At 47.5% G+C, this 23,610-nt stretch overlaps 1 protein-coding gene across 1 annotated transcript; it reads right to left on the reverse strand.

Annotated features, from left to right (window-relative positions):
* Positions 1-22,457: 22,457 nt before the first annotated feature.
* Positions 22,458-23,423, reverse strand: LOC123066129 (peroxidase 2-like). The gene has a single exon (XM_044489273.1). It carries the CDS (start codon positions 23,421-23,423, stop codon positions 22,458-22,460), a length of 966 nt encoding a protein of 321 aa, XP_044345208.1.
* Positions 23,424-23,610: the final 187 nt, after the last annotated feature.

Raw genomic sequence — 23,610 nt, forward strand, 5'->3', positions numbered from 1 at the left:
TGCAATGTCTTGTCAGTTTCGAGTTGGTGTTCCCACCATCCTTCTTCAACATCATGACGCACGTCCTAGTTCACCTATGCGAAGAGATTAATGTTTTGGGTCCTGTATTTCTACACAATATGTTCCCCTTTGAGAGGTTCATGGGAGTCTTAAAGAAATATGTTCATAACCATGCTAGGCCAGAAGGAAGCATCTCCAAGGGCCATCAAAATGAGGAGGTCATTGAGTTTTGTATTGACTTTATTCCTGACCTTAAGCCGATTGGTGTTCCTGAATCGCGGCATAAGGGCAGACTGGATGGAAAAGGCACGCTAGGAGGGGAACAAATAATATGTATGGACACAAAGGGACACACGCGAAGAAAAAGTTTCACACCCAAAGATCTGGGATGTGATCGGCTTCACTAGCTATCATCACTTTCTCCTGTGTTTCGCACCGAGAGGGGAATCTCTGTAATAGTTAGGGTAGTTATGTGTTTTGGCATTTGAAACGCGAAGAAATTTTATGTGCAAACAAATTCACACTAATTTCAAATAATTCAAAATTTAAACTATTCAAATTTGAAAACTACGGGCACTAACAGAAAAAATAGCAGAAAAGAAAGAAAAACTATAGCTGAAAAGAAAAAAACTATATAAAAAACTACTCAAAAATAAATAGAAGAAAATAAATATAGCAGAAAATAAAAAACTACTCAGAAATAAATAGAAGAAAAAATAAAGCAGAAAAGAAAAAAATTATATTTGCTATTTTTCAATCGTTTACAAAATGACCGTGAAATTGAAAATCACTACAAAATGAACTCTGAAAATGTTGAATTTTGGCAAACTAGATGAAAAACTACTCACAAATAAATATAAGAAAATAAATATAAAATAAAAGAAAAATCTATACAAAAAACTACGCAAAAATAAATAGAAGAAAATAAAGCAGAAAATAAAAAAACTATAAAAAAAATTGGGGCGCTGCCCTGTGGGCCTGATAGGCCACATGTGTGTAATTACCGGCCTTAAAGGCCCAGCAAACTCACAGGGCAGCGCGCAGAGTTTAGGCCCACAAGCCTGCTAGCTACATAGAGGAGTTCGAAGTGGTAACCGTGGTTGGGTTTATAAACCAGTGCGGCTGCCCTTCGCCTGGTGAGGTGGGACTAAACTTTGCGGTGGCAGCGCGACCCCTTTAGTACCGGGTCCTGGCACAAACCGGTACTAAAGGGGGGGGGTCCTTTAGTACCGTTTTGTGCCACCACCCGGTACTAAAGGGGGTCGCTTCCCGCCGCTTGGCCTGGCCAAAACAGGCCTTTAGTACCGGTTGGTGGCTCCAACCGGTACTAAAGGTGCCTTCTATATATACTCGACTTACGAAATTTTCATTCTTCCTCTATTTCCGTCGTCTCCGTCGCCATCGCGCCCCCGTCCCCGTCGCCGCCCTTGTCTCCGTCACCGCCCCCGTCCCTGTCGCCGCCGTCGTCTCCGTCGCCGCCCCCGTCCCCGTCGCCGCCGTCATCTCCGTCGCCGCCCCGGGCCCGCCCCGTCCCTGTCGCCGCCCTCGTCTCCGTCGCCGCCCCCGTCCCCGTCGCCACCCCCGTCCCCGTCGCCGCCGTCGCCTCGCCGTCGCCGTCGCCCCGCTGTGAGCTCTCCCCCTCTAACCTCTCTCCCTCGCCCCCGGCGGCCACCATGGGCGCCGCCCCTCCCGGCCCCGAGCACACACACACACACACACACAAGCATGAATTAGTATATAATTTAGATTATTTAGATTATTATTGTTTTAGTTATCAAAACACACACACACACACAAGCATGAATTAGTATATAATTTAGATTATTTAGATTATTATTGTTTTAGTTATCAAAATTTTTTATATGGAACACACACACACACACACATATGTATGAATTAATGCATGTATATATTAGTATATATGTATTTTGTATGTTTAATTAGTTTAGATTATTTATTATTGTTTTAGTTATCAAAGAATTTTATATGGAAATTAGTGTTTAATTAGTATGGAAATTTTTTATGTTTAATTAGTATATAATTTAGATTATTATTATTAGTATATAATTAGTGTTTAATTAGTATGGAAATTTTTTATATAATGTTGTTTTTCAGTTTTTTAATGGATGTATAGAAGTTGTGTTTTCTGTTTTTAGTGTTAGATGCTTAATTAGTATGAAATAGTATATAGATTTTTGAAATAGTAGAAATGTTAGAAATTTTAGTTATCAAAATCCAATCATTAAAAAATATTACTTTTTGCGGGCATATAGATAGTATTTGTTCTCGACGATGCCCGGCCCGCATCCTCGCCGTCGACCCGTCCGCGACGACGTCCAGCCGACCCATGTCCGGGACTGGGCTCCGCCGGGCTGGCACTGGGAGGTGCTGCCTGGAGGGGCGCGCCGCTTGATGAGGAACCCGGCCCCGGGTCCCGTCGTCGACCCTGATCTCGTTTGGTGGCGTTCGCGTGGGCCAGTTTCGGTGCGGAGGGACCCGGCCCCGCCGGAGGTGGTACGTCGCCGTGTCAGGGAGGAGGACGAGCACGTCCATCGCTACATGGTTGCGTTAGAGGGCGGCAGGTTCTCCAATACCTGGCAGTATCTTCGGGGATCTCACTTCAGCTATGATCCTGTGAGGGTTCCTTCTCTTTGGGTGTCCACCGCCCGCGCCGCAGGAACCGCGAGTGTCCTAGATTCTTCTGTAGTATTCGATCTTTAATTAGCTAGCCAGTGATGTACTATTCAATATTATATATTATTCGAGACGATGTATTCGAGATTATATCTATTATTCTAGACGAAGTATTCGAGATTATATCTATTATTCGAGACGATGTAATTTGAATACTAAATTGTTTTATATTTCTTTTGAATTAGTTAAATAAAAGCTATGGCAGACAATACCGACAGAGAGGGAGAACAGACCATGTTCGATATGATACGCGGGCCAGATGATGATCAGAATGAAGAAGATTATGACGGCTCCGAATTTCTAAACAACACCGGAGAGGGTGATATGATATTCGATCGCGACGACCGAATTGATGAAGTCATGAACTACGATTATGACGATGACGAAGAACATGTTGATCCTGAAACAACAAAGACCGGCGAGGTATATATATTTATATAAGCAGGTATCTGGTGATCATCACATGTTTTAAATGACTTGAAGATATATTAACGAATCGATCTTTGTTCTTTCAGCCATCCGGATCGAGCAAATCTTCAGGCAAAAGGACGAAACGAGGCCCGAACAAAAAGTTGAAGGAGGGCGTAAAGTACAATATCGAGGCAGTCAGACCTAATGGCGAACCATTAGCGCCTAAGAAGATTGCGGACAAGTTCGTTCGTCAGTGCGGAGTTCTTGTGAAGGACCAACTCCCGATCTCCCTTCAAGAATGGAGAGAGCCAGCAAAAGACAAAAGACAAAAAGGCAAAGAGGACGCTGCTCCACGTCCAGATGTTACTTTTGTCGACAAGAATCAAAAAGATCTGCTTTGGGATACTCTCATGGAACATTTCACCCTACCAGATCATTTCACAGAAGCAGATGTGCAGAAAGTCAAGGACGCTGCTCTTAGGAAGATGGCGGTTGCATTCAAGAACCACAAGAATCGTGAATGGGACAAGTACGTCAAGGGAGGAAGGAAGACTCCAGTATTCGAGGGAACACTAGAGAACCAACGTGCTCATTGGGACGATTTCGTGAAATTCAAGGATTCGGAATTAGCTAAGGAACGGTCGAGAATAAACAAGAAGAATGCCGAAAAAAGGATAAGTTCCATAAGCTGGGGCCAGGTGGCTATGCGGTGGCAATGCCTAAGTGGGATAAGTCTAAGAAAGAGATGGAGGATGCAGGTCCCACTCCGGTTACTAAGAGCTGGCCCCCCAGGGTCAGGACTTGGTTCTATGCGCATGGGGGGGGAGTTGGACCCGAAGACATGCAATGTTTCGACGAGGGCAAGTCTGAAGGGAGCCGACGATGCGATACTTGTTGCAATAGAAGAGGCACGATCGGGGGTGTTCCATCCCAACAGAGAGAACGACGAGCTTACGCGTGCCCTGGGAAATCCTGAACACCCAGGAAGAACACGAGGCAAGGGCGCTATTCCGTGGTGTGAGGGGTTTTCAGACTGGAACACCGACTACAGAACCCGTGTGAGAAAGAAGATTGCGGAGCAGAAGAAGAGGAAGATGGAGGAGGAGCAGAGGAAGTGGGACTACGCCTTCAAGGCCTAGAAGCAAGTCAAGCAGAATTGGTAGTCAAATTCCAGCTGCAGCAGGAGCAGATCGACTCACTTACCCAGCAAAGGGGGTCTCGGCAGCTGCAGCAGCTAGCGAATGATCCAGCATTGGATAGCACCGCCCCATCCATGCCGAGGAGCAGCGTGGATTCCGCCCCGGACGATGCAATGCTGGGTAGATACCCCATGGATGACATCACGGAGAACACTAGGTGCGAGCTACACGTCAAAATGAAGAACATATCCTTGAAGGTGGCCGACGCCGTTGCTTTTACAAATCCCCCCGAGGCAACCTTCCATTGCAACCCGATTCCAGCGGGCTATGCTCGTGTCTTGGTTGATGAGGTGGTGGACCCATATTCGGAGCTAGAGCTTGACATTCCTGGAGGTGACGACGAGCGCTTTCTCGGAGACGCCAACCATCATATCATCCTATGGAAAAAGGATTGCATCATCTTTCGAAGGCCACCGACACCGCGTCAGCCGACTCCTCGTCGAAGTCCGCCACCGAGTCAGCAGTCTCCCGCTCCTGCAAGTCCACCAAGTCCGGCAAAGTGTCAGGCCACTCCTCCTCCAAGTCCGGCAAAGTGTCAGGCCACTCCTCCTCCTCCAAGTCCGCCACAGCGTCAGACGTCCACTCCTCCTCCAAGTCCGGCACAACCTCAGGCCACTCCTCCTCCAAGTCCGGCACAACTTCAGGCGGCCACTCCTCCTCGTCCAACTCAGCCCCGTCAGCCGTCTCCGCCGCCTCAGCAATCGCAGAAGAGACACCCCGCAGCTATGGTGCGTAGCGGTACGAGTCGAGGTAGTACAGGAAGTATAGGCGGAGGCAAGCGATATAAATATGGTCCAAGCCTCACGCCTCTTCCGCAGAGGGCTTATGACAGGTCCGAGGAGGAAATCGCAGCCATATCGAAGTCCGAGGTGGAAGCCCATTTTGCACCGAAACCGCCACCGCCGCCAAGGGAGAAAGTGCCTGAGGAAACGATTGACCACTTCATTCGTATGGCTCAACCACCAGCTCCCAAGCCTGTTGACACAGACTATGAGCGCCACATCAGGAAGTTAAATCGAGCACGTCTACGTAAGGAGGCGAGCTCGGGATCGAGCAAACAAGAAGCAGCTGTCAAAAAATGCGGGAAAACCATTCCCCAGCTGGGAGAACAGGCGGCGCAATCGATCCCCTCGCTTGTTGTGCCAACAACACGTGACAGTACGCGCGCCCAATATTATTGTGGGCAAACAGTTTACGTTCCTGAGGTGGGCAATGTGGTAATAACGGAGGACCATATAATGCAGGCTGAAGTTCTCAAAATCACTGTTGGACAACTCCTCGAGATCGAGCCCATGCCTGTGCTTAGAGAGGATGAAATAAAACGGAAATATGTCCGGGGCCAACCTTTGGTCGAGCCAGACAAGGTCAAGAACCTCCCAACGAGAATGTATGAATTGCATCAATGGTACATGAACATTACCAAGATTTCCGATCGATTGTCCCTCATGGTGAATGTCAAGGAGGAGCATTACTACCATGAGAAAGCTGTGTCCGTTGAGTATTCTGAACTGTTTCAGTTATACAATCAAGACGCACTCGACAAATCTATCGTCAGTTGCTATTGTCTGTAAGTGATTTCTTTCTGTAATTTAAGTCTCAAGCTAGCTGTAGTGATCCTTTTGATCAATCATTACCTGTAATTATCCTCACTATATTCTTTTCTGTGGTATTATATGCAGGATGAAGATGTATGAAATGAGAAAAGGTGGACGCTATTGGCATTGGGTTCATTGACCCAAACACCGTTAATGAATACACATGGAAAATAGATCCACGTCATCAAAAGGCCGTAGAGGACAGCATGCTAGAGTTCTTGAAGCGCCTCAAATACAATGAAGATATACTACTTCCTTACAACTTCCAGTGAGTCACACTGTCTTGTACTACAAATTCTCTGTTTTTGCCTACTAGCTAGCTACATGTTTTTGCTTACATATGCCCGCTTAATTAAGACATGCAAACGTGTGTGCATGCAGATTTCACTGGGTCTTGTGTATCATTAAAGTTGACGCCGGAACAGTTGAAATACTGGACTCACTACTCAAAGAAAAAACTGACTATAACATCTTGTTTGGGATAGTCAACAGGTAATTTCAATCATTATTAACTATATATCTCGGCCTATTTAGTTCGTCATTTCATGATATGAACTATTTAATAACCCCTTTATTCATTTTCTTTGTCGGCGGGCAGGGCTTGGGCAAGGTTCATCAGCGTCACGGAAGGCGAATGGAAAGAAAAGCTTAAATGGGGAAGACCCAAGGTAAGTAATTAAGTAGTACTAGCTAGCTAGCTAGCTGCCATCTCTTTAATTATCATGCTTGATTAATTATTATCTGATCAAATTCCATTCTCGTAAAGGCCCTGAAGCAGGCGCAGGGGACTGATCTGTGTGCATTCTGCGTTTGCGAGAACATTCGCATGATGGCGTCCGAAAGGAGCAGATCTCAAAGACAGGAATGGGTATGCTTGTCAAAACACTATTCACAATTTTTACACCATTATCGATATCTAGTCACACAACTAATACACATGCATATTGATCTCCTTCTTAACAGTTCAGAGAGATGCGGGCGAAGCTCCTAGAAACGGAGCGCGTAGAAGCACTTCAAGAGGAAATAGCGGGATTTTTGCTCGACCAGGTCATAAATCCGAAGGAAGAATACTATTACCCGCTACCGCCCCCATGAAAATCACTTCCAATTGTCATCGTGCTCCGAAGGCACCAATTAGGCTAATGCCACTGGCTCCGAAGGCAACATGCATATGTAGGAGAAATTGTATATAGCTATACATGTGTGTATGTGTGAATTAATTAATATGATGGTTTGTGAGACATTGATGATATATATATGCATGATTGGTTCTACTAGAAATTATATATATATATATATATATATATACATATATATATGCATAACGTGTACAATGTGTAGTATCGTAAAATCCCAGCAAACGAAAAAAAATTAAAATGGAAACACAAAATTAAATGAAAAAGAAATCATAAAACTAAAAAAAACCCAAACCTTATAGTACCGGTTGGTCTTACCAACCGGTACTAAAGGGCTCCAGGCCCCTGGAGCTGGCTCGTGCCACGTGGTTTCCCTTTAGCACCGGTTCGTGCTGAACCGGTACTAAAGGGGGGGGGGGGGCTTTAGTGCCCACACTTTAGTGCCGGTTATGGAACCGGCACTAAAGGGCCTTACGAACCGGTTCTGCACTAGTGTTATGATGCCATCTCCTTCTCTTCAAAGCAATGTCCAGGTTAGTTGATCACCACTTGTTCTGTTAGGATATGAAATCTGAAGATTTCCTTTCCGAAGATCTTTGAATCTGTACACCCACTGGGTGCGTCGATTGATTTTTTGAACTTTCTGAACTGGTGGGGGCGCGCTGAGTGCACCCACTGGATGTAGTCCTCGAGACTATGGTCAACTGCGGGCAGTCGACCGTGGACTGTGTATTTTGAATTTCCTCATTTCAACTTCGGTGGTCGGTCTGGTTAGACCATGCTTAACGGAATCTTGGAACCGGTGGGGGCACGCCGAGTGCACCCACTGGGTGTAGTCCCCGAGACTACGGTGGACTGCTGGCAGTCGACTGTAGTCTGAAGATCCTGTTTTTTTGGTAGATCGTGATGAGATCATGACTGACTGCTGGCAGCTAGCTATGGTTTTGGAACCATAATATCTTTGTTCCTTTTGGTCGACTGATCGGATCAAGTCAATAAAACTAGTGGGGGTACGCTGAGTGCACCCACTGGGTGTAGTCCCCGAGACTACTATTGAATATTTTGATTCGACTGTAGTCTTAGAAATGTTATGGTTTTTTCTCTTAGTTACTCGGAAGTAACCTCTCTTTGATATCTGTCGACTGACTCTTTGCAGAAATCTTGCGAGCTTATCGCTCGTTATACTGAGTTGGAGAACAAACATATCCAGCTTGAACTTGACTTGAAGCCTGTCCAGGAGAACTTCACGAAGGCGAAGGAGGAAGCGAAAGGTATGTTTGGTTAGAATCTTGACAGCTGTCCTTATTTTTTTCCATCTTGATTCTGATCTCAGTGTCACTTTGTAGAAAAACTGAAGGAGGCTCTGAAGAAGAAGGATCTTGAACTCACCGAGGCGTAAAAAGCGGCTTCAGACAAGACGAAGCTCGCGGAAGAAAAGTTGACTTCAGTCGGTAAACTTGCGGAGGAGAACGCCAATTTGAAAGCTGCTCTCGACGCGGCCAACAAGGAGGCCCGCCGACTGAAGAATGACAAGATTGCTCTGAGCAACAAGGCTAATGAACTGGCAAGAAAGAAGAACGATCTGGAGGCTTATCTGGGAGGGCTCGCTAAAAAGTTATTCCTCACTCTTGAAGGTAATCCCTTTATTTGACTGACTCATTATTGACGACTCATCATAAAACTGCTGGCTTAACTCCGAATTATGTTTACAGAATTCTGCCAGAACTTTGAGGAAGAAACTAGTCGAGTGGAGACGATCCTGGACCCCATTAACTCTCCTATGAAGGATGAAGCTGCTATGAATGTGCTCCGACTGGAGTCTCGTGTTGCTGTTGTTGTCGACTACCTTGCTCGACTGAAGGTTGCTGTGTCACGGATCGATACGACACTCTGTCCGGGAGAAATGCTTCAGAATGACCTCGAGTCCCTAATGGCTTGACTGATTTAAGTTCCAGGTCGAGTGCAGGAATGGAAAAAATCTTCTGCACGGTGTGGCGCTGATGTCGCTCTGTCTCTGGTCCGTGTTCATTGCAAGGATGCACGAGAGGACAAGTTGGCGTCCCTCAAGGTGGCCAATACCAAGAAGCATGACTTTCGATCCTTCATGGAGACCTTCATTGTTGCTGCCACTCGGATTGCTGATGGAATCAACCTGGGCGAGTTTGTCACGCCTTCCAGTCCTCCGCCGGAGGAGTAAAAAACTTCTATGCTTGACGCCTTAAATTTGCCTCGGAATGCCGAGTGGTTTTTGTAACCGATAAACTTTAATAGGCTCGATGCCTGAGCACTTCTGGTTCCGTAGGTTGCTATCTAAACTTGGGTTTGTGGTTGAATATGTTTGCATTTGTCTTCGAACGAACATTGTTCTTCGCTCGGAATATATTTTTGTGCTTGGGACGTACTCTTGCAGGTTGGAGCACAGATTGCAGTCGACTTGCATCCTTGCGTCCTAGGATGAAGCGCACATTGTATTTGTGCTGAAGCTCGAAGGAGAAGGTAGCAGTCGACCTGCACCTCGTCGTCCTTGCAGAGTGCATGTTGTATTTGTGCCGAAGCTCGGAGGAGAAGGTAACAGTCGACCTGCACCTCGTCGTCCTTGCGGGTCAGAACGATTTTCGTACTTAGGCGAGTGCTGGACTGCAGTTAAGCCTCCGAGTGAGAGGCAGACTCACCACTTGGTAGGATTTCAAACACTTAGGCGAGTACTGGACTGCAGCTAAGCCCCTGAGTGAGAGGCAGACTCACCACTCGGTAGGATTTTAAACACTTAGGCGAGTACTGGACTGCAGCTAAGCCTCCGAGTGAGAGGCAGACTCACCACTTGGTAGGATTTTAAACACTTAGGCGAGTACTGGACTGTAGCTAAGCCTCTGAGTGAGAGGCAGATTCATCACTCGGTAGGATTTCTAATGCTTAGGCGAGTACTGGACTGCAGCTAAGCCCCCGAGTGGGAGATTTGCTCTCCACTCGGTAGGATTTTTAAACACTTAGGCGAGTACTGGACTGCAGCTAAGCCTCCGAGTGAGAGGCAGACTCACCACTCGGTAGGATTTCAAATACTTAGGCGAGTACTGGACCGCAGCTAAGCCCCCGAGTGGGAGGTTTGCTCTTCACTCGGTAGGATTTTTATTACTTCTCATTGAGTTTGTGTCGTAACTCGAAGGAGAAGGTAGCAGTCGACCTGCACCTCGTCGTCCTTGCGGATCGGAATGAATTTCATACTTAGGCGAGTACTGGATTGCAGCTAAGCCTCCGAGTGGGAGGTTTGCTCCCCACTCGGTAGGATTTCAAACACTTAGGCGAGTACTGGACTACGGCTAAGCCTCCGAGTGAGAGGCAGACTCACCACCCGGTAGGATTTCAAATACTTAGGCGAGCACTGGACCGCAGCTAAGCCCCCGAGTGGGAGGTTTGCTCTCCACTCGGTAGGATTTCGAACACTTAGGCGAGCACTGGACTGCAGCTAAGCCCCCAAGTGGGAGGTTTGCTCTCCACTCGGTAGGATTTCAAACACTTAGGAGAAATGGATTCGCAGCTAAGTCTCCGAGTGAGAGGCTTGCTTGTCACTCGGCAGGAATTTTTTTACAAACTTAGGCGAAATGGATTCACAGCTAAGCCACCCACTGGGGGATTTCTTACATAAGCAAAAGCAGCAACAATTAATGGGAAAATTGTAACACTTTTGTCTTTGATAAATAAACTACAGGAGTACTTTTATTACATCTCATCCGAGTGAGTACTTAAGTGTAAAAGGGGCGGAACAGATCCGCATTCCAAGCTCATGGCTCGTCAATCTGGCGATCGACGTTGTAAAGACGGTATGCTCCGTTGTGGAGAACTTTGGTGACAATGAAGGGGCCTTCCCAAGTAGGGGCGAGTTTGTGTGGCTTTTGTTGGTCCACTCGTAGGACCAAGTCTCCTTCTTGGAAGGATCGACTCTTCACATTTCTGGCGTAGAATCGACGCAAGTCTTGCTGATAGATGGTCGATCGGATCATGGCCATCTCTCTTTCTTCTTCCAGAAGGTCGACTGCGTCCTGCTGGGCTTGCTCTACTTTGACTTTAGAGCAGAGCTCGACTCGCGGTGCATTGTGAAGCAGGTCACTTGGCAGAACTGCTTCAGCTCCATAGACGAGAAAGAATGGAGTTCTCCCAGACGACCGATTTGGAGTAGTCCTCAACCCCCAAAGAACTGATGGAAGTTCGTCGACCCACGCGCCTGCTGCATTCTTGAGATCACGCATCAACCGGGGTTTCAGTCCTTTGAGAATTAGGTCGTTTGCTCTTTCTGCTTGTCCATTCGACTGGGGGTGGGCGACTGAAGCGTAGTCGACTCGTGTGCCTTGAGAAGCGCAGAAGGCTTTGAATTGGTCGGGATCGAAGTTTGACCCATTATCGGTGATGATGCTATGCGGAACTCCATATCTGAATATCAATTCTCTGATGAAGCTGATGGCAGTGCCAGCATCAAGATTTTTAATAGGCTTGGCTTTGATCCACTTGGTGAACTTGTCGACTGCCACCAGTACATGGGTGAAGCCGCTCCTGCCAGTTCTCAGTGGCCCAACCATATCTAACCCCCAAACAGCGAAAGGCTAGACGATTGGAATGGTCTTCAGGGCTGAGGCGGGCTTGTGCGACATATTGGAGTAGAACTGACATCCTTCGCACTTGTCGACTATCTCTTTCGCCATTTCATTCGCTCTGGGCCAGTAAAAACCCGCTCGGTATGCTTTAGCCACGATAGTCCGAGAGGACGCATGATGGCCACAGGTCCCCGAGTGGATGTCATTAAGAATTATCCGACCCTCTTCCGGCGTTATGCATTTCTGAATGGCTCCAGTCGCGCTTTCTCTGTACAACTATCCCTTCATGATAGTAAAGGCCTTGGATCGACGGATGATCTGTCGAGCTTCTTCTTCATTCTCTGGGAGCTCTTTCCTAAGGATATATGCAATGTAAGGCACTGTCTAGTCAGGAGTGATAACCAAAACTTCCATGATCAGGTCGACCACGGCTGGGACCTCGACTTCAGTCGGATCCGTGGCACTTTTTGGCTGCGGGGCTTCTTCGGTGAAAGGGTCCTCTTGAACCGACGGCACGTGGATATGCTCCAAAAACACACCACTGGGAATGGCTTCTCTCTTGGAACCTATCTTTGCCAAATCATCGGCTGCTTGATTCTTCAGTCGGGGTATATGGTGAAGCTCTAACCCCTCGAATTTCTCCTCCAGCTTTCTTACTGCATTGTAGTAACCAGTCATAGCTGGGCTTCTGACGTCCCACTCCTTCATCACTTGGTTAACCACCAAATCTGATTCGCCATAGACCATGAGGCGACGGACGCCGAGTGAAATGGCCATACGCAACCCATACAAAAGTGCTTCGTATTCTACTTCGTTGTTGGAGGAATCAAAGTGAATCTGGAGTACATATCTGGGCTTATCTCCTCGGGGGGAAACCAACACTACCCCAGCACCAGAACCATTCAGCATCTTAGAGCCATCAAAGAACATGGTCCAGTGCTCCGAATGAACTTCAGTCGGCAGTTTCTGTTCAGTCCACTCGGCAAGGAAATCTGCTATTGCTTGGGACTTGATAGCTTTTTTTGCCTCAAATCTGATATCCAGGGGAAGGAGTTCAATCGCCCATTTTGCCACGCGACCAGTTGCATCTCTGTTGTGCAGAATCTCTGACAATGGGCGTCGCTGACGACTGTAATGGTATGGTCAGAGAAGTAGTGAGCAACTTTCTTCGTGGTCATATAAATCCCATATACAAGCTTCTGATAATGAGGGTATCTTTGCTTCGATGGGGTCAGGACTTCAGAAATGTAATATACTGGGCGCTGAACTTTGAAGGCTTTCCCTTCTTCTTCCCGCTCGACCGTAAGTACTGTACTGATGACTTGTCATGTGGCTGCAATGTAAAGCAGCAAAGGCTCTTTGCTGATTGGGGCAGCAAGCACCGGCTGGGTGGAAAGCAGGGCTTTTAGCTCTGCAAACGCTGCATCAGCTTTAGGATTCCACTCGAACTTGTCTGACTTCTTCATCAGTCGGTAAAGAGGCAATGCCGTTTCACCGAGACGAGAGATGAATCGACTTAAAGCGGCCAAACAACCAGTAAGCTTCTGAACATTGTGCACACGCACAGGTCTTTTCATTCGGAGTATAGTGCCCACTTTCTCTGGATTTGCGTCGATTCCTTGTTCGGAACTGAGAAAACCGAGTAATTTTCCGCCAGGAACTCCGAATGTGCACTTTGATGGATTAAACTTGATATCATACCTCCTGAGGTTGGCAAATGTTTCAGTGAGGTCAGTCAGCAGGTCGAAACCTTTCCGTGACTTGACCACAATATCATCCATGTATGCTTCCACATTCCAACTGATTTGAGTGAGTAAACACTTCTGAATCATCCTCACGAACGTGGCTCCGGCATTCTTGAGGCCGAATGGCATAGTGACATAACAGAAGCACCCGAATGGGGTGATGAAAGCTGTTTTGATCTCATCGGGACCATACATACGGATCTGATGGTACCCGGAATAGGCGTCTAAGAAAGACAGCCGCTCACATCCCACAGTTGAGTCGACTATTTGGTCGATGCGGGGGAGAGGAAAATGATCTTTCGGGCAGGCCCGATTGATATGTTTGAAGTCAATGCACATGCGAAGTGACTTGTCCTTCTTGGGGACCATGACAACATTGGCGAGCCACTCGAAGTGGTAAATCTCTCGGATAAACTCTGCCGCTAAGAGCCGAGCCACCTCTTCGCCAATATCCTTCCTTTTCTGGACGACGGACCGTCGCAGATGTTCCTTGACAGGTTTTGCCTTTGAATCGACTCGTAGACAATGCTCAGCCAGCCCCTGGGTACACCTGGCATGTCAGAAGGTTTCCATGCAAAGATGTCCCAGTTCTCATGGAGGAACTGGATGAGCGCTTCTTCCTATTTGGGGTCGAGTGTTGTGGAGATATTAGTCGGAGCAGCGTTGGGGTCGGTCGGGTGGATGTGAACTGGCTTTGTCTCACCGGACGACTGAAACGCTGATTCCATAGCGGGCTTCTTGGCTCGCAACCAATCACTCGGGTCTGCATTTCTTTGGTGTTCCTGCCACTCTTCTGCTACCATCTGAGCATCGGCGATCTTTGAGCCTTTCTGAAAGCACTCTTCCGCCTTCTTCCAATTGCCAGTAACATTGATCACACCTTTGGGGTCAGGCATCTTTAATTTGAGGTACATGTAGCATGGTCGATCCATAAAACGTGCATAAGCTGGCCTGCCCAAAATAGCGTGATAGGCACTTTGGAAATCCACAACCTCAAATGTCAACTTTTCTTTGCGGAAGTTTTTGGAATAACCAAAAACCACATCAAGAGCAATCTGGCCGAGTGACCCGGCCTTCTTGCCAGGAATGACTCCATAGAAACTCATGTTGCTTGTGCTGAGTTTGGACATCGGAATGCCCATCCCTTTCAGTGTGTCCGCGTACAGTATATTCAAACTACTGCCGCCATCCATCAACACTTTAGTCAGTCGAGTGCCTTCGACGACTGGGTCGACCACCAGAGCTTGCCTCCCAGCGGTGGCTATGTGCATCGGGTGATCATGCTGGTCGAATGTGATGGCCGTCTGAGACCACTTCAGATAATTGGGTGTCGCCGGAGCAACCATATTCACCTCTCGGTTTATAACTTTCAGTCGACTTTTTCTCTCAATGTCAGCAAAAATCACCAGAGTGGAATTGACCTGAGGATATTCCTCGTCACTATCCCCCTTGTCCTCAACTTTGTCTGACTCCTTTTCCTTATCTTTGGACTGTTTCCCTTGGAACTGCTGTATCAAGAGTCGACACTGTCGAGTGGTATGCTTCGGGTAAATGAAATTACCCTCTTCATCTTTCTTCGTGTGGATGTGGCACGGAAAATCCATCACGTCATTTCCTTCTTTATCCTTCACTTTCTTGGGGTTCCAAGGCCCTTTGGGCTTCCCTTTGAACTTTCCTTGATTCACTGCCAAGGCTTCTCTAGGAGCAGCTAGCTCGGCTTTCCGCTTTTGCTTCCTACTGGAGTTCCCTCCTCCGGTTTCCTGGGCGACTGACTTGTGCTTGCCACTCCGGAGCCGGTCCTCTTCCTCACCATTGGCATATTTGGTGGCTATCTCCATCATTCGACTCAGAGACATGTCTCCGGTTCGACCGAATTTCAGGCTTAGCTCTCTGTACTTAACGCCTTCCTTGAAGGCACAGACTGCCTGGTGATCAGATACATTCTCTACCGTGTGATGTAATGTGATCCATCTCTGGATGTAATCTCTCAAAGTCTCATTCGACTTCTGCACACAAGTTTGCAGCTCTGTCAGTCCTGCTGGTCCCTTGCACGTTCCTTCAAACGTTCTGACAAACACTCGGGAAAGATCTTCCCACGTATAAATGCTTCTGTGTGTCAATTGATTCAACCATGCTCTGGCCAATCCCTCCAACATAAGAGGCAGATGTTTCATGGCCACCTCATCATTTCCGCCGCCGATCTGGACAGCCACTCGGTAGTCTTCAAGCCAAGTATCAGGCTTAGACTCGCCATTGAACTTACTGACTCCAGTCGCCAACCTGAAGTTGGGGGGAATCACTGCGGCCCTGATGGCTCTGCTGAAACACTCTGGTCCTGAGACATGCACTCGGCTGCTGGTGGGTACATCTCTGTCGTGACCCTCTCGGTGAGCTCTGTTCCGGTCGACCAGACCTTGAACGATGATGGACCTCGCATCAAAGCCTGGTTCCCTGGGGTCGACTGGGATCCTTCGCCCACCATTGTGCTGGCGTCTATCATCATGTTGTCGAGGTGCGTAGGATCCACCCCTTGGGGGAGGGGTGGACACTCGACGTAGATCATCGCGATCGAATCGGTGATCATACTGCTCACGGTTCTTGTACTTATCGTGCCGGTCTCCACACCCGTCACGCCTCGGGGGCGATCTGGGGCTATGAGCCGAATGTACTACATTCGCAGCCACGGATCTGCTGTGAATCCTATTCCGCGACTGTGATATAGCTGAATTTTGATCTCCTGCTGCTCGGAGCAAATCTCTGATCTGCATCAACCCTCTGCCAACCTCTGACTGGGAAGGCTGAATTGACTCTGCTATACGGGCTGCAGCTGCTAAATTCTAAATCAGAGTTTGATATACCTGAGTCGATGGTGGAAAGAGCTGACGTTGACTGGAGTCTGAAACCCGTTGCCGTGCACGCTCGTCGAGTGCTCGCTGAAGGTTCTCCAGTCGAGTGCGCTCAGCCAAGTTAGCCAAGCGCGCGTCCTCTAAGGCACGAGCCTCAGGGGTTTTCCAACGATAGGAGTGTGAAGTGCATCCATGTTCCGGCGGCGAAGTTCTTACCTTTGCAGCGAAGTGAGGGGCTCGGGGTGATACTCCTCATGGGACCACGACGGGTCGCCCCCGCCGTCGCCTCCGTCGGCGCCCGGAAAACCGGGAGGACCACATGGTCCATCGACCATCAGAACCTCCGCCGCTGGATCACTGCTATCGCACTCGGATGCAGTCTCTGCGGAGCCAGTCGACAGGTCGAACAGGCCGTAGAGAGATTTGTCGGGCTCGATTGCCGCGACTTGGGGGGTGGCCGACTAGCGGGCCACCGCGTGCCTCACCCACCGCTGTAGCCTCGACCATCCGGAGCGCTTGCGCCGGCGGGAAGCAGGGAGGGAGGATGACACAGCGACCGACCGATGCTGGGTCGACAGTTGCCGCAGGAGGACGCCGCGGATGCACGCGCGAAAGTGCGTCGCTTCACGGACTGGGAGCGCGTCGATGTCGAGCGGAGCCACCTGAAGCCAAGCAGAGTCGTCGGCGATGAACGTGAGCGCGTCGAGACGGATCTCGCGGCCCTCGACCAAAACTCCGCCTGAAACCATGATGAAGGAGATCGGAAAAATTGCAACTTCTCCAATAAGTCGCTAAGACACCTGCCCCATGGTGGGCGCCAACTGTCGTGGTTCTAAGTCTGACAGTAATGTAGGGGGGTACTAATGGAGAGGCAATATCTTAGCTATGGAGTAGTTGTACACGCAAGAGTTTTACGAGTTCAGGCCCTTCTCGGAGGAAGTAACAACCCTACGTCTCGGTGCCCGGAGGCGGTCGACTGGATTATACGTGTGTGAGTTACAGGGGTGCGAACCCTTTACACTGAGGAGGGGGGTGGCTTATATAGAGTTCGTCAGACCCCTCCAGCCCTCAGTTATGCAGAGTTTAAAGTACATTAAGACATGGGGTTACTGGTAACGCCCACATAAAGTGCTATGAAGACCATTAAGGCTACTTAATGACAGACCGTTACCCGCAGAGTGACTTTAGATCTCCTGGCCGTCGAGTGATTGGCTTCATGGTCGAGTGACTAGCTTCATGGTCGAGTGTCTTTGCGTTCGTCGAGTGGAACACCTCTAGGTCGACTGACAGGTGGTTTCTTCTAGAGATGTCCTTGGGTAGGGTAGTTTGGACAGGTCCATGACCCTACCCTAGGTACATAACTCATCACTACCTCAAGCCATCAACTAGGGTCTAGGGTGGCTCGGGGTCGACGAAACCACTTAAAGCCATCATTTTGGGTTTTGGTGGCTCGGGATCGACGGAACCACCTAAAGCCATCATTTTGGGTTTTGGTGGCTCGGGGTCGACGGAACCACCTAAAGCCATCATTTTGGGTTTTGGTGGCTCGTGGTCGACGGAAACCACCTAAAGCCATCATTTTGGGTATTGGTGGCTCGGGGTCGACGGAACCACCTAAAGTCATCAACTAGGGTCTAGGGTGGCTCGGCGTTGATGAAACCACCTAAAGCCATCATTTCGGGTTTTGGTGGCTTGGGGTCGACGAAACCACCTAAAGCCATCATTTTGGGTCTAGGGTGGCTTGGGGTCGACGAAACCACCTAAAGCCATCATTTGGGGTTTTGGTGGCTCGGGTCGACGGAAACCACCTAAAGCCATCATTTTGGGTTTTGTTGGCTTGGGGTCGACGGAACCACCTAAAGCCATCATTTTAGGTTTTGGTGGCTCGGGGTCGACGGAAACCACCTAAAGCCATCATTTCGGGTTTTGGTGGCTCGGGGTCGACGAAACCACCTAAAGCCATCAACTAGGGTCTAGGGTGGCTCGGGGTCGACGAAACCACCTAAAGCCATCATTTTGGGTTTTGGTGGCTTGGGGTCGACGAAACCACCTAAAGCCATCAACTAGGGTCTAGGGTGGCTCGGGGTTGACAAAACAACCTAAAGCCATAATTTTGGGTTTTGGTGGCTCGGGGTCGACGGAACCACCTAAATCCATCAACTTTGGTCTAGGGTAGCAAGGGGTTGACGAAACCACCTAAAGCCATCAACTTTGTAACATAACAAACTATTCCTTTTGCAAATGCATTTAAGAATTTAAGCATCACTCTAACATATGTAACTATTCCTTTTGCAAATGCATTTAAGCATTTAACCATCAGTATAACATAAGCATCAGTATGTCATCATTTTCAGTCTAACATAAGCATCACTATGTCATCATTTTCAGTCTAACATTGAAAGCAAACAATACTAACTGGAGTTCAACACATTATAGGAATACACAACCATTGTTCACATTACATAGTGGAGTTCAAATGCACAATCCATCATTTTCTCACAAAAGGATGAATAGCATAACTACTAGGTACATAAACAGCCAGAGTTCACAATTAGTACTAGAACCATATATTACACAACCATAATTCTAAGTTACTAGGTCATTGCAGAACCATCCTTCCCAAAAGGTCTGCAATGCCCACTAATCTCAATTCATCTTGTTCAGTTCTGCAAGATGGCCTGGATCCCCTTGATCTTCTCCTTCAGCTTCTCCTGTGCCTTCATGATCTCAGCAAGCTTAAACTCTTGCATCTGCTTCTCTTCATTATAGTTTTCCTTGAGCTTCAGCAGATCAGCAACCTGGAACTTGAACTCTAGCTTCTCTTGGGTGAGCTTCTCCTCAAACTATGTGAACTCTGCATTCTTCAACTCCAAATTCATCCTAGCCTCGCTCAGCATTTCCTTCTCTTTCATATCTTCAACTTCAGGTTTTGGATGACAGTTGCTTGAGCACTTGTCAGGTTGCACAAGATTTCATATCTCTGTTGAAGCTTCTCTGTAGCTGCATCTTTCTTTGCCATTTCTGCCTTCATACCAGCAACCAACTCAGCTCTGCATTCCTGCTGATATGTGATGTTGGACTGCAGATAACTGAAATCCACAACCCTATCCTCCTGCATATCCACAAGTTGATGCACATCTTTCACCAACTTATCATAGTATGCATCCAGCTTGTTCTTTTCTTCTGTCAACTGGTAAATAGTTAAAGCACTTTTAAGATTATCATTCACCCTAGCACACTTGCTCTCTTCAACCATTGACCAAAGCTTCAACAATGCATTCTCCATTGTTGGGGGCCACTGCTCATCAACCCATTGAACAAACCCACAATTCTGACCTTCCTGGGAGAGGTGCAAGGGCAACATTTAGTACAATACAACTACTAAGAGTACTAAGCAACAGTTAGTTCATGGCATTATCTAATGTTGGCATTGTCATTAACTGAATTTGCACAACCATTTGCTAAACAACAGGAGCACATTGTAAAATAAATTAAAGTAATCCTACAATGGATGATCAATATATTTACCAGGCAGAAGAGTAACACTCCATTCAACTTAGCAGTTGCTAAGCAGCCATGTGCTAAGCAACAGCAGTTGCTAAAAATTGACCATTAATATAATGGAATCCTAAATGTGCACTACCATTACTAAGTACTCACCATTACTCCTACCATTGAGACAACCTACTGTCAACAGTAATAAGCAATACAATGTGAACTACTTTGCCCAGCTAAATACACAACACTAGCCTGCAGCAACAAACTAGGTAATGAGACTACCTACTGTCAGCAGTAATCAATAGTTACTAACTGGCTGCACTGAACTGAAATTGAGCAACACTGCATTTGGAAAGAAGTGTCAATAAATAGCATGTGCACACAACAAGAGCATATATTTTAGCACAAATGCAGTCCATTGAACTTAATAATGAGCATAACTGAATTTAGCATGCACATAATAATAGCATGTGCACACAACAGGCACATATGACTAGCAAATTTAGCATGCACATAACTGAACCACAGGTGGCAAACAAGACTCTGCCACTTTCAATGAACACATCCAGTGCTTAATCACCAAGGCAAGAAAAATACCAACTCTGCACATGCTAAGAACCTTCTCCCAGTCATTGTTCCTTCAAACGCAACAAGCCTCTCTGATGGCTTCCCATGCTTCTCGCAGAACGCCATCAGATCTAGCTCAAGGCCCTTGTAATCCGGGTCCTCAAGTGACAAAGGCACCTGCATAGTCAAAAGCACAGCACGAGGACATAGCAAATCAAACGAAATCCTCACAAAAATCCCCAAATTTCCTAAACCTAACCCTAACCCTAGCTCAAATGGAGTAACTTACCTCGTTCAGCCCATCGGTGGAGGTTTCAGAGTACATGTACGGGAGGCTTCAGTTGTCATCGCTGCTCTCGTCCTCCAGAACCATGGCTGTGGCGGCGTGGTGTGGCGGTCGGCGGTGGCGGGCGCAGGCGACGGCGAGGCAGAGAGCAGAAGAAAGGAAGAAGAAGGCGAGCGGGGTTGGGGTCGGGGTCTGGCTCGGTTGCACCAGCGAGACTATAAAGGTGCGAGCCGGCCTCGTCCTAGTCAGCGCCCAGTCAGCGCGCAGGCACGCGTGCACTGGCCAGCGTGGCACCTGACGGGCGGGCCCAACCAGTCAGTTTCTCTGTCAATACGTATAAAACGCATTTTTAGTCTTTTTTGCAACGGCTCGCCCCAATCTTGGTACTGACACGTAAAAATTATCAATCTTGGTACCAATCTGCTTCCAATGCCCCAATTGTGATACTTCTGTGCAATTTACTCGTGGTGGTATGATATATGAAAACTTATCATATATTTTTTGCTAGCATTTTAGTTTGCCTTGTGAATTCCTTTGGCTGAGAGGGCGCCGTCTTGGTGTGTCATCTTTTTTTCTTTTGAGGGCCCATGCTAGTGTTGTGCATAGGTTTCTTTTCACGACATCAAAAGCTTGGTAGTTATGGTCATTGATGATCACGTTGTAGTTGCTGCAAATGTAGTGCACGGCTGCTTGGGCAGCATTTTCTTCTACTACCATGTTCATGTGTATGGACGAGTCTTTTTTTCTTTTTGAGCAAAACGGATGGGTCTATATAATAGGATGGAATGTGTAAATGTTTATTCCCGCCCTTCTAGAGATTTTAGCATGATGTTCTTCAGGCCACGTATAATTGGGTCTATATATATATAATGTCTGAGCCCAGGATCATATGCTCCTGATGATCAATAAATTCAAAACAATAGCAAAAGGAAAAACTGAATGTTGTTGGCATCAGAGATGCCAGGATGCCTGAAAAACTTCGTGGTGTTTGGACATCCGAGGAGGTCGTGGCAGAAGAACAAAATCAGGTTTAAGCAGTGCATTTTTTTCAAAGTTTCTTTGAGCACCATTTTTTTTTGCCACAACCTCTTCAAATCTCCAAACACCATGAAAATTTGCACTCACATTGTGCACCCAAACATCTTAGATACGAGTAATGCTACACATACATAAGTTTACACGGATTTTACAAAAAAGGTGGGTTTTGATTGGAGATTGGGGGAGAAGGGGCCCACCCCCATGAAAATCGGGGGGAGTGGATAGTTAGAAAGAAAAAATCCTAGTCAACGTGTAATTTCGTGTAACTTTTTGTATGTTTAGCATTATTGCTTGGATACCAACAAGGTTTAGATATTTTTGACTTTATTTTCCCTATTTTTTCTGACTTTAATGATCATGGGCAGGAGCGGCTGAGTCCGGGCTACGAATCACTCTAACCAGAGGCACAAATGTGTACATGCTTATTCATGTTGAATGTGTACATGCTTATTCATGTCCTGAAATCAGAGGCACAAATACTTGCTTCCTTTCTGTCACTTTGTTAATAGGTTATTCCAAATAGATATTAAACTATGCACGTTTTGACAAAGGCAATGGCGCGAAAACTTCCAAAAAAGGAAAGATATGCAGTTCCTTGACAGGTCATTTTGTAGCAGTGATATTACACAAGATTTGATTGAATGGTGGTAAAGTGATTTGAAGATATGTTTATTGAAAACAAGTCATCTGGTATGAAAAGAATGGGTTTGCGACAATCACGTGTAGTGAAGAAAAAAAAGAACATTTACATTTGTTTCCAAAGAGAATAAAAAGAATCCTTTACAGTTAGAATGAATTAAAAGAATATTTTACAAAAGGACAATGAGTTCACAACTCATAACATCAATCTCATTCATCAATAGGGTTTTTTGTTCACCCTCCGACAGATGTTCCTAATCTCCCCAGCCCTTCCAGTCATCGGGCTTATGTTCCCCATTTTGACCATCGAGGCTGCGAAATTCTTGAAGAAGTCCTTCTGGTTACCGGAGAACCTGTGAACGATCGGCGCGGTGGTCGTGGCGGCGACAGGGTCGGACAACATTACCTGGTCTGAAGGGAGAGGGGCGCGGCCGTGCAAGAGGTTGCCATAGTACTTGTTGTCGAAGACATCAGGGGTAACTGTGTCGAGGTTCACCAGCGTCTCCCCGTCCTGCCCGGCACTGCAGTTCTGCTGTGTGAATTGGCATTGTGCCCGCCCAAAGGTGTGCGCTCCTTGGAGGGCGACAAGGTCAGTGTCGTCGAGGCCCAAGTTTCTGAACTTCTCCTGGAGCATCTGCAGAGAGTCGAAGGGGCTTGGGAGATTGTTGGCGCTCTCAACATTGGTGGTCGTGCCATCACGGCGGCCCAACGGCACACTCCAGCGAGGCCCTCCAGCTAGCTCGACTGAGATCTCGGAGGCGAGGGCGAGAATGTCGGCACAAGACACGATGCCGGGGCACGCATTCTCCAGTGCATGCTTGATGTCGTCAACCACATCAAACCCGCGCGCTGACCTGTTGTTGGCAGGGACCTCCTTCTCGGTCATGATCGCCGGGAGGTCGTTGTCCAGCAAAAGTGAGCCATCACAGCCCTGAACAAAGCAGTCGTGGAAGTGGAGGCGGATGAGGCTGGCTGGGATGCGTGCGTCGGCGACACGGGCATTCTGGATGACGCGCCGGACAATGTCATGTGCACTGGGGCACGAGTCATCGTAAAAGGACGAGCTCAACCTAGCACCGGCACCGACATGACCATTGGCTCCATGGCTCAGCGCTAGGACCAGCGCTGCCGTGAGCAGGAGGCTGCAGCGAGCAGCCAACGGGAAACAAGAGGAAACGGCCATGTGCACTACTGCACGTTTGCCACTGATGGATGGATTGGCAAGTTAGCTGCTACTAGAAGGGAACATGTTAGAGTTGTGTCGAATATTGTGTACAAGGTAGGTTACAGTTGGACTTGTAGTTGTATCGTGTTTACATAGGATGTGGAGTCATGTCCTAGTAGGACACTTGTATCCTAGGCCTCTCATA

The sequence above is a fragment of the Triticum aestivum genome, chromosome 3B, assembly GCF_018294505.1.
Source record: "Triticum aestivum cultivar Chinese Spring chromosome 3B, IWGSC CS RefSeq v2.1, whole genome shotgun sequence".
NCBI classification, from domain to species: domain Eukaryota; kingdom Viridiplantae; phylum Streptophyta; class Magnoliopsida; order Poales; family Poaceae; genus Triticum; species Triticum aestivum.